Source organism: Anticarsia gemmatalis, chromosome 23 (genome assembly GCF_050436995.1).
Source record: "Anticarsia gemmatalis isolate Benzon Research Colony breed Stoneville strain chromosome 23, ilAntGemm2 primary, whole genome shotgun sequence".
NCBI lineage: Eukaryota > Metazoa > Arthropoda > Insecta > Lepidoptera > Erebidae > Anticarsia > Anticarsia gemmatalis.
The window spans coordinates 7,024,946-7,046,335 of record NC_134767.1 but is presented as its reverse complement, the minus strand read 5'-3'; the positions used below and the strand labels follow the sequence as shown (position 1 = coordinate 7,046,335).

The 21,390-nt window shown below is 35.1% G+C and overlaps 2 protein-coding genes across 2 annotated transcripts; both read left to right on the top strand.

Annotated features, from left to right (window-relative positions):
- Positions 1–888: 888 nt before the first annotated feature.
- LOC142983000 (uncharacterized) lies at positions 889–9,674 on the top strand. Its single transcript, XM_076129758.1, has 10 exons — positions 889–1,019; positions 3,380–3,474; positions 4,136–4,393; positions 5,801–5,951; positions 6,340–6,523; positions 6,846–7,024; positions 8,130–8,306; positions 8,698–8,910; positions 9,395–9,504; positions 9,593–9,674. Exons 3-10 carry the CDS (start codon positions 4,227–4,229, stop codon positions 9,672–9,674), a joined length of 1,263 nt encoding a protein of 420 aa, XP_075985873.1. The 5' UTR covers positions 889–1,019; positions 3,380–3,474; positions 4,136–4,226.
- Positions 9,675–10,203: 529 nt separating this feature from the next.
- LOC142983209 (uncharacterized) lies at positions 10,204–21,123 on the top strand. Its single transcript, XM_076130100.1, has 11 exons — positions 10,204–10,394; positions 10,878–11,021; positions 11,408–11,848; positions 12,138–12,651; positions 13,172–13,337; positions 13,997–14,043; positions 14,806–14,883; positions 15,357–15,493; positions 16,176–16,271; positions 16,643–16,819; positions 17,259–21,123. The coding sequence occupies exons 1-11, from the start codon at positions 10,293–10,295 to the stop codon at positions 17,553–17,555; spliced, it is 2,199 nt and encodes a 732-aa protein (XP_075986215.1). The 5' UTR covers positions 10,204–10,292; the 3' UTR covers positions 17,556–21,123.
- Positions 21,124–21,390: the final 267 nt, after the last annotated feature.

Below are 21,390 nucleotides of genomic sequence, written 5' to 3'. Positions count from 1 at the left end.
TCTTTAAGATACTCATCTCGATCATTGTATTCGGAAGGACCCTAGTGAGGAATTCGGTTGCTGGCCCGTCGTGCTGTGCAGTGTGGTACATACTAATAATCAAATCATGCGATGGCCAGGTCGATTTATTTGTTTTAAACGTGAAATATTTTTAATATTGGCATGATAATAACTTATGTAATAACTTAAGACAGAAGGTCCTTTCAGTAGAGACTAAACAGATTAATCGACTTGATATTACATAGATCTCACCACTTTTTACGCTGCGAGACTTGAGGTTTTTTACAGGATGTTTTTGATGGCATCTAATTTACTACTTTCTTGTTAGTTTCAAGAAACAACAAATTTTAAAAATCTAGTAAATGACTAAATGTTGCAATTAATTTAGTTATGTGTTCTGTTAGCGGCTGTATGACCTTCCACAAACTTTCTGAAAATCTTGCAACATGTAATAAATAACAGGTAAACTGAAAATCTTGTGCTGCTATTTTGAAATTGCGATGGACAAAATATAGCCCATTTAAGGATTGTGAATATTTTACTGAAAAATTTTATGACCATTCGTGCAGTAGTTCTCACGTAAAATATTAAGAAACACAGACTTTCACTATTATAATAGCCAGCATAACTTTATGATTCAATCAATAGGCCAATCATAGCAGGGCGAAATTTCTTCTTCAATTCAAAATACTCCCAAAAAATACACTCACACAAGAAAAAAATCCAACGAAAAAACCTACCAAGAATCCATCTACAAGCGTGCAATAATCACTAATTACTTTCCTTCCCAAACATTCAGAACAAAGATAAACAAATTACCAGTCGGCTTGTTTTATAGCCGACGACGCGTATCCGTCACCGAGCAACAAGTTGGATCGATAACTCACAAATTATTCCTCTAGAGCACAAGATACAGGTTATTTTGTGGTCTTTTAAACCTTGTATTAAACATGGTGGTGACAAAGCTGAAGAATAAACAAGTGCCCGTGTATTTTGGACACCCGTTTCAGTTTTGGAAGGTAAGTGAATTTTGTTTTTGTGGAGGTATGGTTTCTGGTGCACGTGGGTTGTGGTTATGTAATGCCATGCTTGTGATCATGCCTCTGAACTGCTAAAGGAACTGTAACGGTTTGTTACTGTGTAGTTTTATTGTACTTTTGTTTAAGGACAGTAAAGTTTTGGTTCTTTTACCGATGGCTATCTAGATGTGAAAGTCTTACATCCTTGTGTAAAACCATAGTGGGTGTGACATGCCATGCAATCATGCCTTTCAAACTATTGACTAGTTACCTTCGGTCTTGACTTACAAAGACGTTGCTTTTCTGTTCGAGTTCAGTAGATACTATGTCTTACAGCAGTCTTACCACAAATAGTTAGCCATGTTTTATGACATAAAGAGGATAAATCGGCGGTTACATAATATTCCTATACTTCAATATAAACTAAAAAAATTGTTTGAACTTAAATAAGTTTGAAATCTACAAATAAAGACGTGAATAGACCTGTTCTTTATAACAGCACTTTATTTATCAAATTACTTTCCGATTTATCATTTATCGAATTTATAGCTACTCAATAAATATCCATAATTGTACATAAAAAGCCCGAAGGCTCCCCGCCTACTCATACATTAGCTAAGACAGGCAATATTAATAAATGGACGAACATTGTTGGCAGAAGATTCTATGCCGAACAGATCAATCACTTACTGAGACCGTACAAGGTCGGCTGTGAACCATGATACAACCTTGAAACTAAATTATATTGACATCGTAACATCATAACTCCTTTCATACATACATACAAAATATCATGTTTTTTTTTCTTAGGGGTTAGCATGATGTGAATGCCCAATCAAAGAATATAAATATATTATGTACATCTAATATATCAAATTCTCGCGTCACAGTTTTTGTTACCGTACTCCTCCGAAACGGCTTAACCGATTCTCATGAAACTTTGTGAGCATATTAAGTAGGTCTGAGAATCGGCCAACATCTACTTTTCATACACCTAAGTGACACAATTTTTTTTTTTTGCAAAGCAACGTTTGCCGCGTCAGCTAGTATTATGTAATAGTCAGTGTCGGATCCATTTTGCGTGAGATATTTTTGAGGCCTAAACAGTTAAATGATGAGGACTCCACAGATTCTTTTTGAGTAAACATAAGACCTAGAATAAATCCGAATATTCCCAACACTGATCAAACACAGCGCAATTCTCTACAACAAAATCTGTTCAGCGCCTCTAACGAGCGCCGTAGGAACTATTTTTGCAGTACATTTAAAATGTCAAATTTTCGATACTCGACAGTACCGACTGAAGAGAATCGCGCTACCAATCTCTGTTTTAAAAAATAACACAGTCACATATTCAGGAAATTCTTCCATACGAGTACTTTCTTGGCAACATTTCCTTAGTCATGACTATAACAGTAAAGCAATCAATGTTTGCCTTCCGTGTCGTCAATGTTCGTGCCAAGATTAGCCAGACGGCAAATATTGTGCCGCGGCTAAATTATACACGTAATCAATAAACAGAAACTAACTGTAATTAATGGACGTTGTTTGAATTTCATATGAGGCTTAAGTACAGGCTATAAACTGCGACGTTGGCTGTCTTTTCAAATATTTTTATTTTGTTATAGTAAAACTTTTATTTATGTCATTGAGTCGTGTGATTTTCAAATCATTGTTGTTTTCCTGTAGTGTTGTAGTTGTTATAACTGCAACCAAATTAAAAAAAAACTTTTCAATAAGAATAAATATTTTGAAATCACGGGTAGAGTTTAATCAATTATATTATTATCCCGGTACATATGTATATTAATATCAGTCCAGTCTTTCATTGTTCTATAGTTCAAACACTAACTTTAATTCAAAGCAAAGTCATACCTGCCTTTTACCAGTAAATGAACGAATTCTCGTGAAACCTCTCAAAATTAATGCTTACAAGATTCTCTAGAGATTACTTCATGAGCCTTACTGAGAAATTACCCAAGTTCCTGGAAGCACTATGATTATTCTTTCAAGTAATTCGTTACTTACTACATACAATATTCTGAGAAGTACAAATAACACTCATCAAGTTACGTTACTAAAAGCCTAATATCTTAGAAGTATTCGTCTCTCCATATTATCTTTTAGTGGAAAACAGTTAATAGTTTAATTATGTTAAAAATACCTCGCTATTGTGCCAATGCTGGGCAAGCATCTCCTCCCAGAATAAGGGAGGGGTTAAGCTTTGCGTAGACAGCACTGGCCATGTGCGGATTGGAGCCTTTGCATTGCTTTAAGAGTTGTAGGAGTTAGCTAAGAATTCTCAGGCAAAATTTATTTACTAAAATTAATGTAATTAAAATGTTTTATTTTTATTTTAGGAGCGCAAAAGGCTAGAAATGAAGGCAACTGTGGACGTTGAAGATATGAAGAAGCTAACAGACGTCGTGGATTACGATCTGGTGCATTTACAAAAGTAAGTTATATTCCTATGTAGACACTTGGAAGCGTGTTCAGTAAGAACTAGCACCATTAATAAAGCCTAAGGCGTAATCAGGTTGATTTTTGCTAGTAAGAAACATTTTCAGAAAAAAATTGCATGAACTTAAAATCTTTGAACAGCTGCTTGCGTATAAAATATCAAATATTACATGACTCGTATATAAAAAAGCTAGCCAAAAATACCATAGGACTGTCCACTGAACTTGGCATCCAATTTGATATCAGTTCTTTACTCAGTGAAATCATCAACCAACTTTACTTACAACTTACCTTCCATGTTTATGTATTTCGTGAGATTTTTATTACATCACGTCTCTTGTCCCGACGGAGATGACCTGTCTAGATCAATTTATAGATACCATTTAAGTTTCAACTCTATAAAACTGAAATATAAGTACGTGACTTAAGATCTAGATAAACATTTAGTTTAGTTTAGATCGCCACGCCGCTACCATTGCGTCGGGAGGTCGTGGCTACGATTCCCACACGGAACAATTATTTGTACGATCCACACATAGTTGTTTTGGGTCTGGTTGTACTTTGTATCCGCCGTTGTTTGTATATTTGTAAAAGTCCCCGCGACACAAGAGCATTTTTTAGTGCAGGAGTTGTTTTAAAAAAAAATCATTTTACAGGCTGGTAATAAACCGAACGGGAGAAAAGGTTAAAGAAAAACTCGATGAAGTAGAGAATAAACTCTGACATAGAAGAGAGAAGTTAAAGAACATGTTAGAAGAAGAAGAAGAGGCGATGGCAGAAGAACTGGCCAGAAGGAAGGCGCTAGAAGAATGTGGATACTGTAAAGAGAAAGAAGCAAAAGTTATGAAGTATTTGGAAGAAATTGAGAGTGAGAAGATTAGAGAATGTCAGAAGGCTTTGGAAAGAGAAAAGATGTAAGTGGTTTAAATATTAGGAGGGGGAAAAAGTCTTTTCGCAGTATAGTATCTATGAACTTGTAATAAAATCTTTCCTCTACACTAAAAAGCTCGACATTTGGGTACCTCACGAGCTAACTGAAAGAAACCTAATTAACCGTGTACTCATTTGTGATACTTGAAGCCAAAGAGATTTTATTATAAGTTCATACATTACTATAATGCGACTAGACTTTTTCCCCGACCTAATATGTTTTAGAGTTAATTTTCCTATATTATTAGAGAAATCAGTTCGAGAGTGGACCGCAAAATACAACCACTAATTAGTAGACCACAAGCAACAGATTCGACAATTTGGAGCCACTGGAATTAATTAATTTAAGTGTTTATTTTTTGTAATCAAGGTTGTTTTTTTGTCAGCGGGAAATGGCTTAGGATCTACTAGCGCATAATTTAATGCTTTAATACTTTTAATATATACAAATATCAGCTTAACCTTTTTTCCAAACTATATTAGAGTCGGCTTCCTTGCTTCTCACCGGATGCAGCTGAATACCAGTGTTTTATATGGAGCGACTGCCTATCTGACCTCTATAAGTTATAACACATTAACCTGGTTGAATACTTCTAATAAATGAAACGAATTAGTTCGTTTATGTTTTGTCACTTATTATCAAGTTTAGGAATGTAAAGGCAAAAACACTGATAAACTTATTCGAACTTACACCACATTTATAAACAAGCCACTAAACGTCTACAAACAGTTATGGCCAAGATTAACATGAACATGATATTAGTACGAGCAAAAACTAGCGAAATATTTAATCTAAAATCAGGCTAACGTACAAACGGCTGTATTACTTTAGCAAAGCTTGGAACAATGCTTGTTGGAGCTCAGCCAAATAACAATACTGACAATAACGTGCTTATTAAACTCTAGCGAAAATACTGTACGACTTGATTTATGTGATGAGTGGTGATTTGTTTGTATTCGTTATGTTTTTTGTGTATAGAGTGAGTGAGAATTATAAGTTTAATTTTACCTCATTTGCGCGGTGTCTCCGACTGCCAAACACGAGGACTCGGGTTCAATTCCTTGTTCAGGCAAAGTGATAATAATCTTTTGCTAATTTAATTGAACATGTTTTTAAAATGCACGTAGCTTGATGCACGTGCTAGATATATAGCTTGCTATTACATGGGATTAACGCGACTATGACGCGTTGGGGTCAACTGCCTTCAATTGTTTCTATTTGCTATAGGTTTTCAAATAATTGTCTTTACTTTATCCACATCCGTCTTTAGCAGTCAAATAATGCTCACAGTCGATTGATCTGCATCAATTTAATCCATTACTGGTGCCCTGTGAATATCAGTGTCCATAGATGCATTTAAGTTTATTCTGATTCCTTTTAATGTTTCCAGAGCTAAAGGTATGCGATGTACGAGGGAAGACGAGAAGCGTCTCAAAGAACTCCAGAAGCTGCAGATGGAAGAACGAAGACGTATCGAGATGGAGGAACAGGAGGTCGAGATGATGTGGCACCAAGTGCTGCTTGATGATTGTCATAGAAAAGTGCGTAAACTTGGTTCATTGTTATAATTATGATTCGAGTGAAACATAACAAAAACTAATGTTGGTTGAACGTAGACCACACCTTAAAAGTTAAAATATATATGTGTTGGTTTGATTCCTGGAATCAGACTCGATGACAATAAATAATTTCCTGACTGACAGCGCAGTGAAAGACATTGCAATTACTTTATTATTTACTATAACAAACTTAGTCATCAATATGGTCATTTGGGTCCATCCATAATACTGACTTATTGATTCAGTTAAGATTATCATCAATATTATTGTCCCATTTTATGAAAAAAGATTAGACTGTCTGTCCAATACATATTTTAATTGTCATGTTATTTAAACTGTAGTCTGAGACATTGTTTAAAATAACTTTTAGGAGCACTTCGAAAGAATGGAAGCAAGAAGACGTCAACAAGAGACTCAGGACAGAAGGCGATGTTACGACGAACAAATAGCAAGTGCTAATATGAAAAGACAGGAACTCATCCGTCAAGAGAGGGAGAAAGAGAATAGAAAACTGGAGAAGATGAAGAAGAAGATGGAACAAGATCACTATGAAGGTAAATATGACTTTGTTGGTACAGAAATTAATGTTCTATACCTGTTTCTTCACGAAGTAAGTGAATGACAGTCGTGTACAATAGTTTATCATTTCCATATAATTTAAACTTTTTAGGACAGAATTAATTACGAGTATACGGTAAGATGCAAAAATCAATTCCGTAAGAGGCGAAAAGGTTTAAATCACTGCTGTTTAAAAACTTAACATTCTAAAGACATGGTTATTATACTTAATTACAAAGAATAAGCAAACATTCTTAATACATTTTAAAGAAATTAACACATTAACCCCATTCCGATTTCTTGTTACTTTTATTTCAGCCATTAAAAAGAAGAAAGACCAGCAGATGAACAACAGAAAGAACTTCATAGAAGGTCATGAGAACAAGTTACAAAGACTTCGCAATGAGAAGATGAAAGCTAGGGAGATTGACAACGGTACTATCAGAGAAGCACTCGAAGATTTAAGGAGAGAGCGAGAGAGGAGTAGAATACAAATGGTAAGAAGAGAAAAAGAACAGTTATGTGGAATGTGGATGTATCGCATAGGCGTTCGAAATTTCCATATTGTTATGTATATTAGTACATATTTTCAATCAATGAGATGCATTAATTGAAAAGTTTTTATTTGTCGAGCTCTTAATTGGTCGGAAAGTTATTCAAAATGTATTTAAAAGTTGATTAATTGTGGCAAAGTACGAAACAAGACCAGTTTAATTTTTACCCTGTATTGTAACTATTGGTAAATTATAAAGATCATTACCATTAGGGCCTTCTTTCCTAATGACTGCATTTTCTAAAGCTCTTTCCCATTTAAGCCTCTTGTATCTGTTCTGTATCACTCATGTTCAAGTCTTTCTGACCAACTGTACTTGACCAAAACGGCCCTCACTCAAAGCAGTAAAATAACCCTTATTTACGCGGAAGCATTACCAACTTCATTACAAGTTAAACACAGCTTTCTTTCCTCCACGTCGCTATAGCTATTTATCCCAAAGCACTTATTTGTATTTGCACTGCACGGAAATCGAACGCGCGACCCTTGACGTGAAGGGTGCTCTATCCCCCATTAAAGTGCATGTAATAATAGTGGAAGGGATGAAAACACAAGAGTCAGCTGTTCATTTTCCCGCACTAAAGTCTTGAGTGGCGAGGGGAAAGTTTTGTATAGTGGACAGATGCTTATCTTACTAAATAATCGATACAGCCGTCGAGTGTGAAGAAACCTTTTTATTGGATTGAAAAGCACACACGTTTCGTTTTCTATCAAATAGTACGATAATGCAGTCTAATTTCTGAAGGTCAGATTGTCCAATGTCCAGTGATTTTATAAGCATTTTTGTTTCTGATACCGCTTTTATGAGTGAGTGAGTGGTATTATAGAGACGGTGGTAGATATACGCCAAAAGGGCAAGGCAAAAGGTGTGTATGAATTTAAAATGCCTGATTGCTAAATAAATGACAACATCCTTACTTATTTTTATAGCAAAAATACAAATATCGGAGACCACAAAACAAGGTATAGAAACAAGAAATTATTATCTACAATCTATCCATGTCTGTAATTTAAAACATACTTAATCCTCGATTTATTTCCCATTCCAGAAAAACCTCCAACTAGAAAAGCAGCTTTGCGTGGATAACTTCAACCGTGAGAGAAGAATGGCCTCAGCTTTGGAAGAAGAAGCAGACAAGATCGCTGATGAATGGAGACAGCAGGAGCAAGAGAAGAATGATGAACAGAAGAGACAAATGGAAAGGGACAAGCGAGCTTGCAAAGAGGTTAGACATTTTACAACAAACTACAATAACAACATTAATTTTAACCTGTCGAAAAATGTCCGAGCAAGAAGTATAGTCATATAATACTAGCCACGACAAAGTATGCCATAGCATTTTTGATTCATTTCATAATGATAAAGCTGATTTGACTATTGATCTACATACTCGTTATTATAATTATGCTTAGGTATAAGCAAAGCACGATATGGAAAATCTCTCGGTCTGATTGGTAGTGTTGATGCGGCAGATGACCACAAAATATTCTGTAATAAGTCACTTAAGTCAACTTTAAATCTATTCGTGTCGATATATAAACGGAGTCTTCCTCCAAATCTATCCTTAGTTAACACATTTTAATAATTAAATAACTACCAAGTAAATGCTCTTTCAGAAAGCGGCCCAAGAATACAAAAGGCACATACAAACAAGGAACAAAGAGTTGGAACGCGCTAAACAAGAACGCAATGAACGCATGGAGCGAGTCAAACGTAATGCCATCTGTGAACTGCAGCGAAGGATTGATAGTGCCAACCATGAACTAAAAAGACAGCTGGAGTACAGGCACGCGTTGAGCTGTCAGATTAGAGAGAATGAGAAACAATTGGTAATTTATTTTTGGTCCTATATGTATGCAACTCAAAGGGATCTCCCCTTTTGACCTTTTTTCCCCTACACGAAACATCTCAGGCACTTCAAAATTAAAAACGAATTGAAACTTGCTTTCTATTTGAATTTGGTAAAAAAAACAGTAAGTTAGTTAGTTTCTTTAATAGAGGTTTATAAGGTGAATATATATATATATAATAGCTGACCCGCGCAACTTCGCTTGCGTCACTTAAGAGAGACTGGATCAAAATTTTCCCCGTTTTTGTAACATTTTTCGTTACTACTCCGCTCCTAATGGCCGTAGCGTGATGTTATATAGCCTATAGCCTTCCTCGATAAATGGGCTAACTAACACTGAAAGAATTTTTCAATTCGGACCAGTAGTTCCTGAGTTTAGCGCGTTCAAACAAACAAACAAACAAACAAACAAACTCTTCAGCTTTATAATATTAGTATAGATAAATAAATGGCAAATGTTACAGGAAACAGAGCTCATGAATATCGAAAATAAAGATAGAACCTTCACGAAGAAAGCGCAAATGTTCAAAGACGTAATGACGACTAAATTGTCCAGTTCTCCGGCAAGAACTAGGTAAGTAATAAAAATTAATGGTGGGTAAGTATTTGGAAAATAATCAGAGTAACTGTTTCATTAACACTCTATTTCCTTGTTTTTTCAGTACTAATCCTGTTCATCCATTCAAGAGGTTGATGGAATCAAAGAAACCAAAGGAAAAGTTACATTTGCCATCAATAAGTTAATTTAATGCTTGTAAATTAGTATAAAGTAATGAAAGTAATAACATTAAAGGATAATAATAGTAAGTAATAAAAATGAGTTAAAAAAATGTGCACAATTTATTATAATTTATGACCCATTTATTGTATTTCACAAAACTATATTATTCACATAATTTCCTGGACATGGTATGATATGTCTACCGGTAACGCCATCTATACTTCTCATAGGTAACTATCTAAAATAACTTGACGTAAGTGCCATCTTTCGGTGTATTCTTTTAAAATCATTTACGTTCCAAGCAGTACTATATTTTTATAGTAAAAAAAAACATTTTGCAGGGAACATCATCATTATACCTAGTATTTGATTAAACCTTACCATTAGAATAATATTGTCACATCATTTGACATCATGGAATGAAATATAAATGATTCTATTACAATTATGACAAGATTTTCATACTAAATACAAACCTAGAACGGAACGTGTTATGTTTTGTATTTTTTTACAAACTTTTCGAACCACGTGATCGTACCAACCATACATAAATAGACGGTAGTTTTACAAGTTTCTGAAGTTACTTTCGTTCGTATGTATTTTTAATACAAACACGTGCTGGATAATCTAATGGATAAATCATGGAGGACAAGGAAGAATTCTCGGCAGAATGTCTGCAAAGATGCTCGTACAGATTCCTTCAACAGACAGCCAAAGCGCTGAACTTACCATCGAATGTGAAGGCAAGTTTATTTGTATTATTTGAAAACGCATGCGTTTGTAAACATAGTACTAGTTGTGTATAGTTTTGAGGTGTACAATAAGCGATAGACTTATTAATTTAAGGAGATCGATGATATTACCGTGTCGTCCCGTTGAAATTCTATAACACATGAAGATAAATCCCCTGAAGTTTATATCTCTCGAGACCATTATTACTCCGTTTCAATTTCATACTTAAACTTGTACATCAAGAAAATCAAAAATAAACAGTGTAGTGTACAAAATAGCTAAAACTAAACTACACAGTTATTTACGCACTACTGCTTTCACTACTTTTAAAATAGGTCCAAGCAATGTCGTATAAGATTCCTACTAAAGATTATAATAATATTACAGTAAGACATACATTATTGTAGAAAAAATTGGTACAGACCGTAGAAAGTCACCTTCTTTGGTATATATTTGGAAAAATATCATAATTTTATGTATTTACATATTTACAGAAAGTGTATCTAATCCAACTGATCCATGCCAAGAAGTTCTGCAGTGCTGAACAGGTTGAAAAGCTTGTGAGACAAGTGAGAGCTGAGCGCCAACATTTGGCTCAAGCTCGCAAAAAAGCTAAGAATAAGAAGAAACAAATGCAGGTATGATTTATTGTAATTGTTGCTCAATCTTCAAGAGAATTCACAGTTAGTTATGGAATTAAGCTGTTTGTAACAATCTTTGTGTTTTATCTCTGTTTTTCCCTTGGGGGTAGACAAAGCACAAGAAGCCATTATTATGAGTTGTGACAATGCCCCAACTTAATTAATGATTATAAAGTTGAAAGATTATTTATTTGAGTAAATAGCACTACTAGTACTGTTCAGTACTCTGTGAGAGAATAATAAAATCCATTACTGTCCAAATTTAGGAAAAGGCTCTTTTTAGAATGAGGAATATTTTTAAAATCTATGTTAAAAAATCAAGCTGCTCCTTTTGTATGAAATTTTGTTACACAATTTATAAAATACAAATCTCACCATTTCAGCAAAGTGCAGAAATATCATCAACAAGCAACAGTAAATCACCTCCAATAAGCACCACACCAAAGCGAGTCAGCCACATCATGATCCGCTACAGCCCGGAACAATACACACCAGCCAAGCAAAAAATGTACCGACCACCAAACCGTCTAACACAAAACAATGCCACTATCAACGCAAGTGACCGAGTATTACGTAGCTTTAGGAGTATTAAAAATCCAAATTATGTGTTAAATAATGCACTAATTGGGATTATAAGGAGTTCTAGTTCTGAGGAAAGTGTTAAAAGTGTTGGTTGTCAGGCTACGGTCGGTAAAGATAGTATACAAAGAGGGAATATGAAGTCGTTGTTGAAGAAGGGACCTTGGAGAAGTGGGAACGAGATTGTTCCTGTGCAACGGCCGGCGTGGAGGAGTAATGTTTTGCCTCAGCAAAGGCAACAGCCAGTAAGTTTTTGTAATTAATGACATTAGAAGTATAGTTTTTAACCCAATCTCAGTATGTTTAAGTTATTGATAAAATTTGCAATCATAATGAAACATTTTTTTTCACCCAAATCTGCACTACTAATTATTTGCTAATGTTCTTAAAAATTAAGGTCACACTTACTTTAACTTTGTATAAAGTCATATTCTCTTAAGGTTACGTTTGTGTCCAGAAACACTATGTCTATTTACATCAATATTAATATTATATTGTTATGTGCTTACCAACAAACTGACTTGTTTATTTCAGAAGATACCCTCACCAAAAATAATAAGACGACAGCGCCGTTTAAGCGGAATCTATCCACTAAACGAAGAAACCAAACCACCGAACATACCAAACGTCTCAGTCCGTAGAGCAGACGGCACAGTATCTAAACTGAATGCTTTCATACAAAAACCTTTAACACAGATCAACAACAACACAGAGAATTCTTTACTAAGCATTTGTGACTCCGAGAAGACCGATTCTGTGGCTAACATTTCAAATAATTCCAATACAAGTTATCTAGATGCAGAAAACACATTAAACTATGAGAATACTCACGAAATTTCCAAAGAGAATCAAGATTATACTGTTTATTATCATAAGAAGATACGGGCTGAACAAGTGAGGTCTCTGAGGACTAAGGAAATGGCTCGGTGTGTGGAAAATGATTGTAGACTGCCCAAAATAAATGATGTGTTTAGTAAATTTAGTACTGTGTATGGGAGAGATGTGACGCAACCTATTTATGTGCAAGTTAATAATGAGCCAGAGATGGGTAAGTAATTTTAAGTTGATTATTTTATTTACTGTTGTTTATTTCTAAGTTTTATATTCTTTAAGAGTTCTTCATGTTCTATTTACTGTAAAGTTTTCACTTAAATTAATAAAATAAATTTAACCCATTAATGTCCCACTGCTGGGCAAGGGTCTCCTCCCGTAATGAGGGAGGGGTTAGGCCTTGAGTCCACCTTGCTGGCCAAGTGCGGGTTGGGGACTTTGCATGCCCGCAATAAATGTATTAAACAATAGTTTTTACTTAAGAAATAATATTTATATCTTACCTATGAGTTGCCTGTCCCATTTCATCTCTGTTTTAGTGGGCAGTCAGACCAATACTTGTAATTTTTTTACTATTGATTTAAACAATAGAAATGTATTTGAAAGTTTAAGCGGAATTCGAAATCGAACCTATCTCGGGCGGCGCTATAGTTATTGCGGCAGGTGGACTACGTTCACCACTGCGCCAAACATGCAGTTGTTACATACTTACAAACCCTCTATTTCTGTTATTTCAGTTCCAAACCCGCCATTCATGTACCCAGACCTGCACAACTACCAGACAACAATGTTGGAGAGCCTGTACAATCTCAAGAACGTGTTCGTAGTGAACCAGCCGTTATTGCAGATCGCTACTACGACTAACACACGATGCGTTTATAGTACCCCTGTTATTTCTACTGCGTAAGTATTTATTGAACATTTTTATGACAATTTTAATAAATGATCTTCGCAAAGGGTCTTGCTTGCTTACAACAATTTTGTTGCATTTTTTTTATGTTACTCTTTTATTCATATTTTTATGGTTGTGCTATGTTTGCAATGTTATCAAAGGATGCTATGTTCAAAACTGGCCTGCTTATGCACAAACTAAAACTGCACTGTTAAATCCTCTCATGAGTGTTCAAGTCTTTTCTGAATCAGAATACATTCAACTTCTATACTAACAGCCGAATACAAAAACATCCCTCAACTTTAAGTAACTCTTATTACGTTTTTGTTACTTCGTAAATATTACATTAATATATAGTATTTTGTTCGTATCATGGTAACAAATATATTACATGTATGAATATCACTTGTAATTCAATGACGTATCTACATTATTGATATGAATCATTTGAGCTGTGTAATCTATAGTCTCTCGTTACAAGAGACCAGACTTACCTTTATTTTACTTATCATTTTCTGTAGGAATTATCATAGAAAGATGATGCCCCTAGAGGTACTGAACTGTCATAAAACTGTGTTTCCTAATACTTTCATGGTCATTCTAACAAATTGCTTTCTGATTGCACTTGCTCTGTTTTGCTTACTGCTTGCATGTTGGTGTTACTTTGCAGTAAGGCGCAGCCGTCGGCCAACATCCCCAACCTATATAATATTGCTTGTGAGTTCTGCTTTATTTATATCATTCTATTTATATTTACCTGGTTCATTATTGATCAAGTTATTTCTGCTATACTTCGACACTGATATTATATCTTAAAGCTTATTATGTTTCACGAACATTTTACACACGCATTGTGGTTATTTGGCTCGCTACACATATATTCGGTTCGGCAATATTTATCGAACAACAAAACCGACTCGACTCGTTTGTTCGACTCGTGCCGATCGGGTTCATCTTCAGATGTTCGGTTTTTTCGCCATCTAACAAACCTAATATTTGTGTAGCAAGCCTTACAGTGCGTAGGAGTAAGATTTTTATTTCATTTTAGCTAGTCCCACAAAACTACGACCTTACCTTACTTAAGTACAGAAATAATCTATACTAATATTATAAAGCTGAAGAGTTTGTTTGTCCGGTTCGATTTGAGAAATTCTTTCAGTGTCAGATAGCCCATTTATCGAGGAAGGTTATAGGCTATATATCATCACGCTACGACTAATAGGAGCAGAGTACCAGTAAAAACTGTTGCAAAAACAGGGGAAAATTTATCTAATGTGACGCAAGCGAGTCAGCTAGTAAAATTGCAGCTTGATAAAATCTAATATTTTTATTACGAATCTAATAGCTTCGTCCACGCAAAAAAGTTATTTTTAGATCGTCAGTAATAGTCAGTATGTAATTCCTTTAGATATAATATCTTTCTCTTCTGCACTTAGTAATAAACTTTTTATATTAATCGACAATCGTATAACGTTACAGTATCGCAGGATAGTCCACAGTACTTCATGGACGACGCTCGAGTGCACGATTTCTTCAGAACATTCCGATGTGAGGAAGGTATAGCATTTTTAAATCTTGTCTTATTTCTTGCTCGACTGCGCAGCGCAATGAAAGGTGCAGTATTTATTTATTATATGTTTATTTATTTGAGCCGAGTGGTATAAGTTGGCACGGTCGACGGTTCGAACTCGAGGCAACACACCAATGTCTTTTTGCAGTTATGTGTCTATTAGAAATAATTATCACTTGTTCTAACGGTGAAGGAAAACATCGTGATGAAACCTTGCATGCCTAAAAATTTTTACTTTTTGACAATCATTGAGGGCATGCAAAGTCTCCAAACCGCGCTTGGCCGGCGTAGTGCACTCAAAGCCTAAAACTGAAATAAAAATGACATAAACATTTAAAAATGTAATAACACTTTAATAATATAAGGTACTTAGTTTAATAAACAATTCAATAAACAGTCTTATAAAGAGAACTTAAATATGATTAAAAACGATTCCTATTAATAGTTAAATCTTGTACAGTTCTTTCAGATGTAACAACGATAGAAGTACGTCGGTCAAGTTCATCTGGAGAGTCGATACAGTCACAGGACTTAGGCGCCAATGTTACCATACCTGAGATGGTGGAAGATGCACTTGAACTTATCAGTCAGGATGGGGTAAGAGTTGTACATTATCTTTAAAAATTACCATTAAGAGAAGTAAATTTATTGTTTTTACTCGTCTTGTTATTTTAATTGGTGTTTTTATGAGTTAAAGTTTACTTGCCCGCGACTCCTCCGCCCGCGTCGTTTTTTGATCAGACTACATGTATGTTTGACCGCAGTATGCATATCATATATCTCAGTTAACAAATTGATAGTCACTATTCACTACATTTCTGCTTTGACGTAACGAGTAAAGTAATAACGTAACGAGACGAGAGAGCATAGTGGCTTTCAAATAGTTATCAACTGAGATACGTGATCGCCAGTGGCGTAACTATATCGTTCGAGGCCCGTGGCAAATTCATCGGATGGGCCTCCTCCCCCCAATTATTATTAATTTTTTAATTATCATACATTTCAACTTTTTTATATTATATAAAAAAGTTGAAATGTATGATAATTAAAAAATTGGGAGTTGGGATTCTCCTATGATCGGGGGCCCCTTCCGGCTGGGGGCCCGTGGCATTTTGCCGACTTGCCACCCTGTAGTTACGCCACTGGTGATCGCCCTCCAGATCCTCCACTGTCTTCAAGCAAAATTTCATGATAATCGGTTCAGCAGTTTAGTCCTGAAAACAAAATTAAAGTTATGATGGCATAAACTTGTAAACTTATTTTAATATTTATGTTTCAGGATTACATGGAGCGAATGGGAATGGACGTCAGGATGCAGTGCATTCTGTGTAACTGGGCTGGACCCAAGATTATTCTAGAATATCATATAAGAAAGGTAAGCTATTGCGAGATCCATCATTATAGATCTACCATTTTCTAACAATTACTTCGGTATTATCTTATCATTCGGCTAAAGCGAGCAGTCATGCCACTATCACACAACTAATAGAGTTCACACACATAAAAAATATTTGCGTAATTCACAAGTAATTCTAGTCTAATTACTTTACATCTCCAATGTTTATTGTTTCTTGCTCGTTTCAACACAATATTTTTGTATTTCTAAAATGTGACGCACATTTACTCAGAGCGCCCTTAATATAATATTAATAATCGCTATAAAAAGAACGTCCTAACACTAATACTCTCTATAAAAAAACTATTTCTTCAAGAATTCTCTTCAGAATGATTCATGCTATTTTCCAGGAACACAACAACTCAATAATACAATCAGCGAACAGTATATGCGGCGGTACATTCACCCTGGGCTCCCTCGTCGCGGCCCGTAGAGCTTGGATCAGTAAGGTACTGGAGTGGGACGCGCGACTCTTTGTACTTAGTGCTAAATATGAAGACCCGGATTATTTCTATGCTACATTATCGGTAAGTTATTTTAAGTCTTGAGTATTTTAAAATGACAAAATGAAGTTACGTCCCGCCTCGAGGTCCATGTGCTATTGGGTTCCGGGATCAATTCCCGCAAGGAACAGACACGTTTGTCATGATAATAATAGAGGCTTCATATTTGGCTGAGTTTTGTAAATGTATTTGTTTGTAAAATAAGAAAGAATTATAACAGACGTGTCGTTATTATCCTTCCAGATATTTTCAAAATCTTTTCAACGAAATCAGTTTATGAAACAATAAATATTGTTCATTTACTGCTTCCTAACAATAGCGAACTGTGTTATTCCAATAGTTGTCTTTATTGCTATGATTTTCTTTCAAACGTAATCCATATAAACATAACTTTTCAACCTAATTCTGCCAAAAAAAATCCTCATAAGTGGTAATCTAGCAAATACTCCCATTATATTTTCAGACCCTATCAAACGATGAAGACATGCCAATAACAGGTACTATAACCACATACAACAAAGTGACCGGCGAGCCGTTCACGTGGCAGGGGTCCCTCCAACAACTCCCCCCCACCCTAGAGCACGACACCCCCCCTTACGGGCTCAAGCTACAAGTGTCTAACATGGACCTGATACCTAATAGCGCTAACTTGAAACTGTTGAACAGGGAGCTAGTGACCAGGTCGCCGAACAAAGTGGTGGTCGGACAACCGGAGTTAGATAATGTACTTATATCTTTGATTGTTAAGTTTTATGATTGAATGTAGCTGTAGAATAGTTTCTAAAAGCTAACTTTAGTAAGGGATCTACTGAAGCTAAATCAATGACCAATAGGTATTAACCTCCAAAACTGTTAAGTAAATCTATGTCCGCAGTCTGCTTCGACCAAAAATACCAAGAATGGCAATCTACAATACTACAGAAACTAATAATAAAAAAAAAGTATAACTGTAGCTCAAAGAAAGTGAATTTAGCTCCTCACTATAACCACATAAAAAAGTGATCAGCCTTTCACGTGGCAGGGCTCGCTCCAACATTTCCCCCCCACCCTAGAGCACGCCACCCCCCCCCCCCCCCTACGGGCTCAAGCTACAAGTGTCTAACATGGACCTGATACCTAACAGCGCTAACTTGAAACTGTTGAACAGGGAGCTAGTGACCAGGTCGCCGAACAAAGTGGTGGTCGGACAACCGGAGTTAGATAATGTACTTATATCTTTGATTGTTAAGTTTTATGATTGAATGTAGCTGTAGAATAGTTTCTAAAAGCTAACTTTAGTAAGGGATCTACTGAAGCTAAACCAATGACCAATAGGTATTAACCTCCAAAACTGTTAAGTAAATCTATGTCCGCAGTCTGCTTCGACCAAAAATACCAAGAATGGCAATCTACAATACTACAGAAACTAATAATAAAAAAAAAGTATAACTGTAGCTCAAAGAAAGTGAATTTAGCTCCTCACTATAACCACATAAAAAAGTGATCAGCCTTTCACGTGGCAGGGCTCGCTCCAACATTTCCCCCCCACCCTAGAGCACGCCACCCCCCCCCCCCTACGGGCTCAAGCTACAAGTGTCTAACATGGACCTGATACCTAACAGCGCTAACTTGAAACTGTTGAACAGGGAGCTAGTGACCAGGTCGCCGAACAAAGTGGTGGTCGGACAACCGGAGTTAGATAATGTACTTATATCTTTGATTGTTAAGTTTTATGATTGAATGTAGCTGTAGAATAGTTTCTAAAAGCTAACTTTAGTAAGGGATCTACTGAAGCTAAACCAATGACCAATAGGTATTAACCTCCAAAACTGTTAAGTAAATCTATGTCCGCAGTCTGCTTCGACCAAAAATACCAAGAATGGCAATCTACAATACTACAGAAACTAATAATTTCTAAATAAATATAACTGTAGCTCAAAGAAAGTGCATTTAGCTCCTCAACTTAACCACATTCAACAAAGTGATCAGCCTTTATGAATTACTTACTGAATGTAGCTGTAGATATTTTTTTAATATCACGATTGAATCTATTCATGAAAACACGAATCACATTAAGTATCATTCAGTTTTTATGTATATAGTGCTCAAATTATGCATTCTTCTGCTCAAAAAATAAAATTGTTTCCCTATATACCTACTGATAAACACATGCTCATTACATGACTCTCAGCATCTTGCAAAAGTAACCCATTTTAGCCAAAATGACTCGCTTTTTAGAAACTGACCGATGTGGGTGTGTGTTCGTGGCAAAATAAGTCCAAATGTCGATACGGAGGTTCGGCTTACTTCTTGGTTCAGCGACCGTTTTGAATAAGCTACTAAGAATTATACTACTACTAAGGATTAAGCTACTATTATAGCTTAGGACTCAAAAAATGGATTATATCCGTAATTTTGCGTCTAATTAAAGCCGTTATGAATAAGATCCTTGAATGATCTTTTATAATCATGTGTCATATTTTTAAGACTGTCTTTTTTTGTAATTTTTGTACTTTGTTAAACTGATTGTGAGTGAATTGACATTTTATGTACCTAAATAACTAAAATAATATTCATGGAATTTGTTGAAGTCACTCTAGATGTATTTTTTTTTTCATAGATAAAAGTTTATACTTTCACTCATTAAAATGTCAGTTCTCCACAAACTGACTTTAATCAGGTTGTGACTTAAACAGACCGATATTTTAGTTTTAAGTTATTTACAAAAGTTCCTATTTTACTATTAAGATAGATACTAAAATAACACTCAAATGAGTGACACTTAGATCTCATACTAGTGTTCCTTTAACGAAGATAGGAGTAAGAAAAAGTTTTGTGCTACTTAAAAATTTCGTAGTGTTAAAAAAAATGGTTGTTAGCATTATAGTATTCTTTTTTTAATTTTTGATTTGGCTGTGTTCGCTATTACTCTTGTCAGTTAATTTTCTTATAAATAGGCGTTGTATTCTTGAAGAATAAACGTTATTTATATACCAGTTAAGCTGGCATCTTGTTAATATTTCTTTGAATTTTGACTACTTATCAACATTTTTTTTTTCGTTTTCAATTTTTATATGATGTGAGGATGTGTAAGTAGGTACTATTACGAATTGCAAATTAGATTTGCGAGTATAGTACTAAAATTGAAGTATTTCTGCAGTATTTATAAGCTATATAGTGTATACAACTAGATTAAATACATATATTTAATCGAGGTTTCACTTGCTTAGTGTATATTTTTCATGATAGACTTTAAATTTCCTGTTTATATAAAGTATTTTTTTTATTGTGTAAGCAATGCCGTACAAGTTTTGAACAGATGTTTAATGTTTTGTAATACTTAAAGTATTTGTATTACTCGTAAATTGTTAATTTTATACGTCGCTGGCCGGTAGGAATACTGTAAAAACGCACTTTTTCAGAAGAAGCCATTAAAATTGTTAACTTGCGAACTAATAAGGGAAGGGTATAAGGCACTTGTCCCACCGCCGACGAGAAAACGACAAACTATCGGCTATTTTCTCGTTCAAGAAACGTATAGTAGATATGTATTCCATGTAAACAAAAGAGACACATATACAAATAGTTGATCGCTGACTGTTCACACTGACGGCGAGCACTCGCTTCACTAGTCTGCTGCTAAGCGACCAGAACCATGAAAGATAACACTCGCTCAGCGATACCCGCGCGATTAGAACAGACGTCAAGAGAGCAACCAGCTGTCATTTCTCTACGATGATGACAGTGACGCGAGTAATCGCTCGCCTCACTCGTTTGTAGCTCAGCTACAAACGAGTGTGCGAGAACAACTACCGCAACTACGCACTCGCTCCCCGCGGCTCGCCAACTCGTTTCCAATTCTAGCTCTACTCGTTACTCGTTCATCGTTGGCGGTGGGACAAGTGCCTAAGATGCAACCGTGTACTTAGGTAATTGAAGGAGTAAGCAATTTTAGTCCTTATTTAAAACATAGAACGTTTTGTTTTCAGTTGAACTAAGCTAAAACTAACTAACTATTAAGTAGATTAGTACCAAATTATGACATGATACTATATTCCTCCGGACAAGCGATGTGTCAACTTCTATGTTCGAAGATTTGCAAAATAAGCAATAAATGGATATAAAATCTTTTTTTTTTATATAGTTGATTGTTTTTCTTCTTGATTCGTTAATTTTATAATCGCGTTACTCTTTTGACTTTGAGTTTTCTTTGATCGTTACTTTTTGATGTTTTGTATAACTTTTTTATTACCTTTAACTTGCAAGTCGATTGCTTATGCATATTCGAATGCATTTTTATGTTAAATCGTTGTTTTTTTAAGGTTGATTTATTAATAAAAAACATGAATCTAGAATATTCGTTTGATTCATACAACCCTATAACATAATATTAAAATTAGTCATATTTACAAGACTATGCACACAAAATATTAATTTTATCGTTTTATTTGTCTTTTATGTGCTTAATTGTGCTTGTCCCTAAATTAAGAACCATCTTTATACTTATATTGAGCATTAAGTTTTTGTAGATAAAAAAAAAACTTTTTAACACGACAGAATGTTAGTGTTATTCAAAATTAAATTGTTCTTTCTGAGAACAAACAATTTGAATTTAT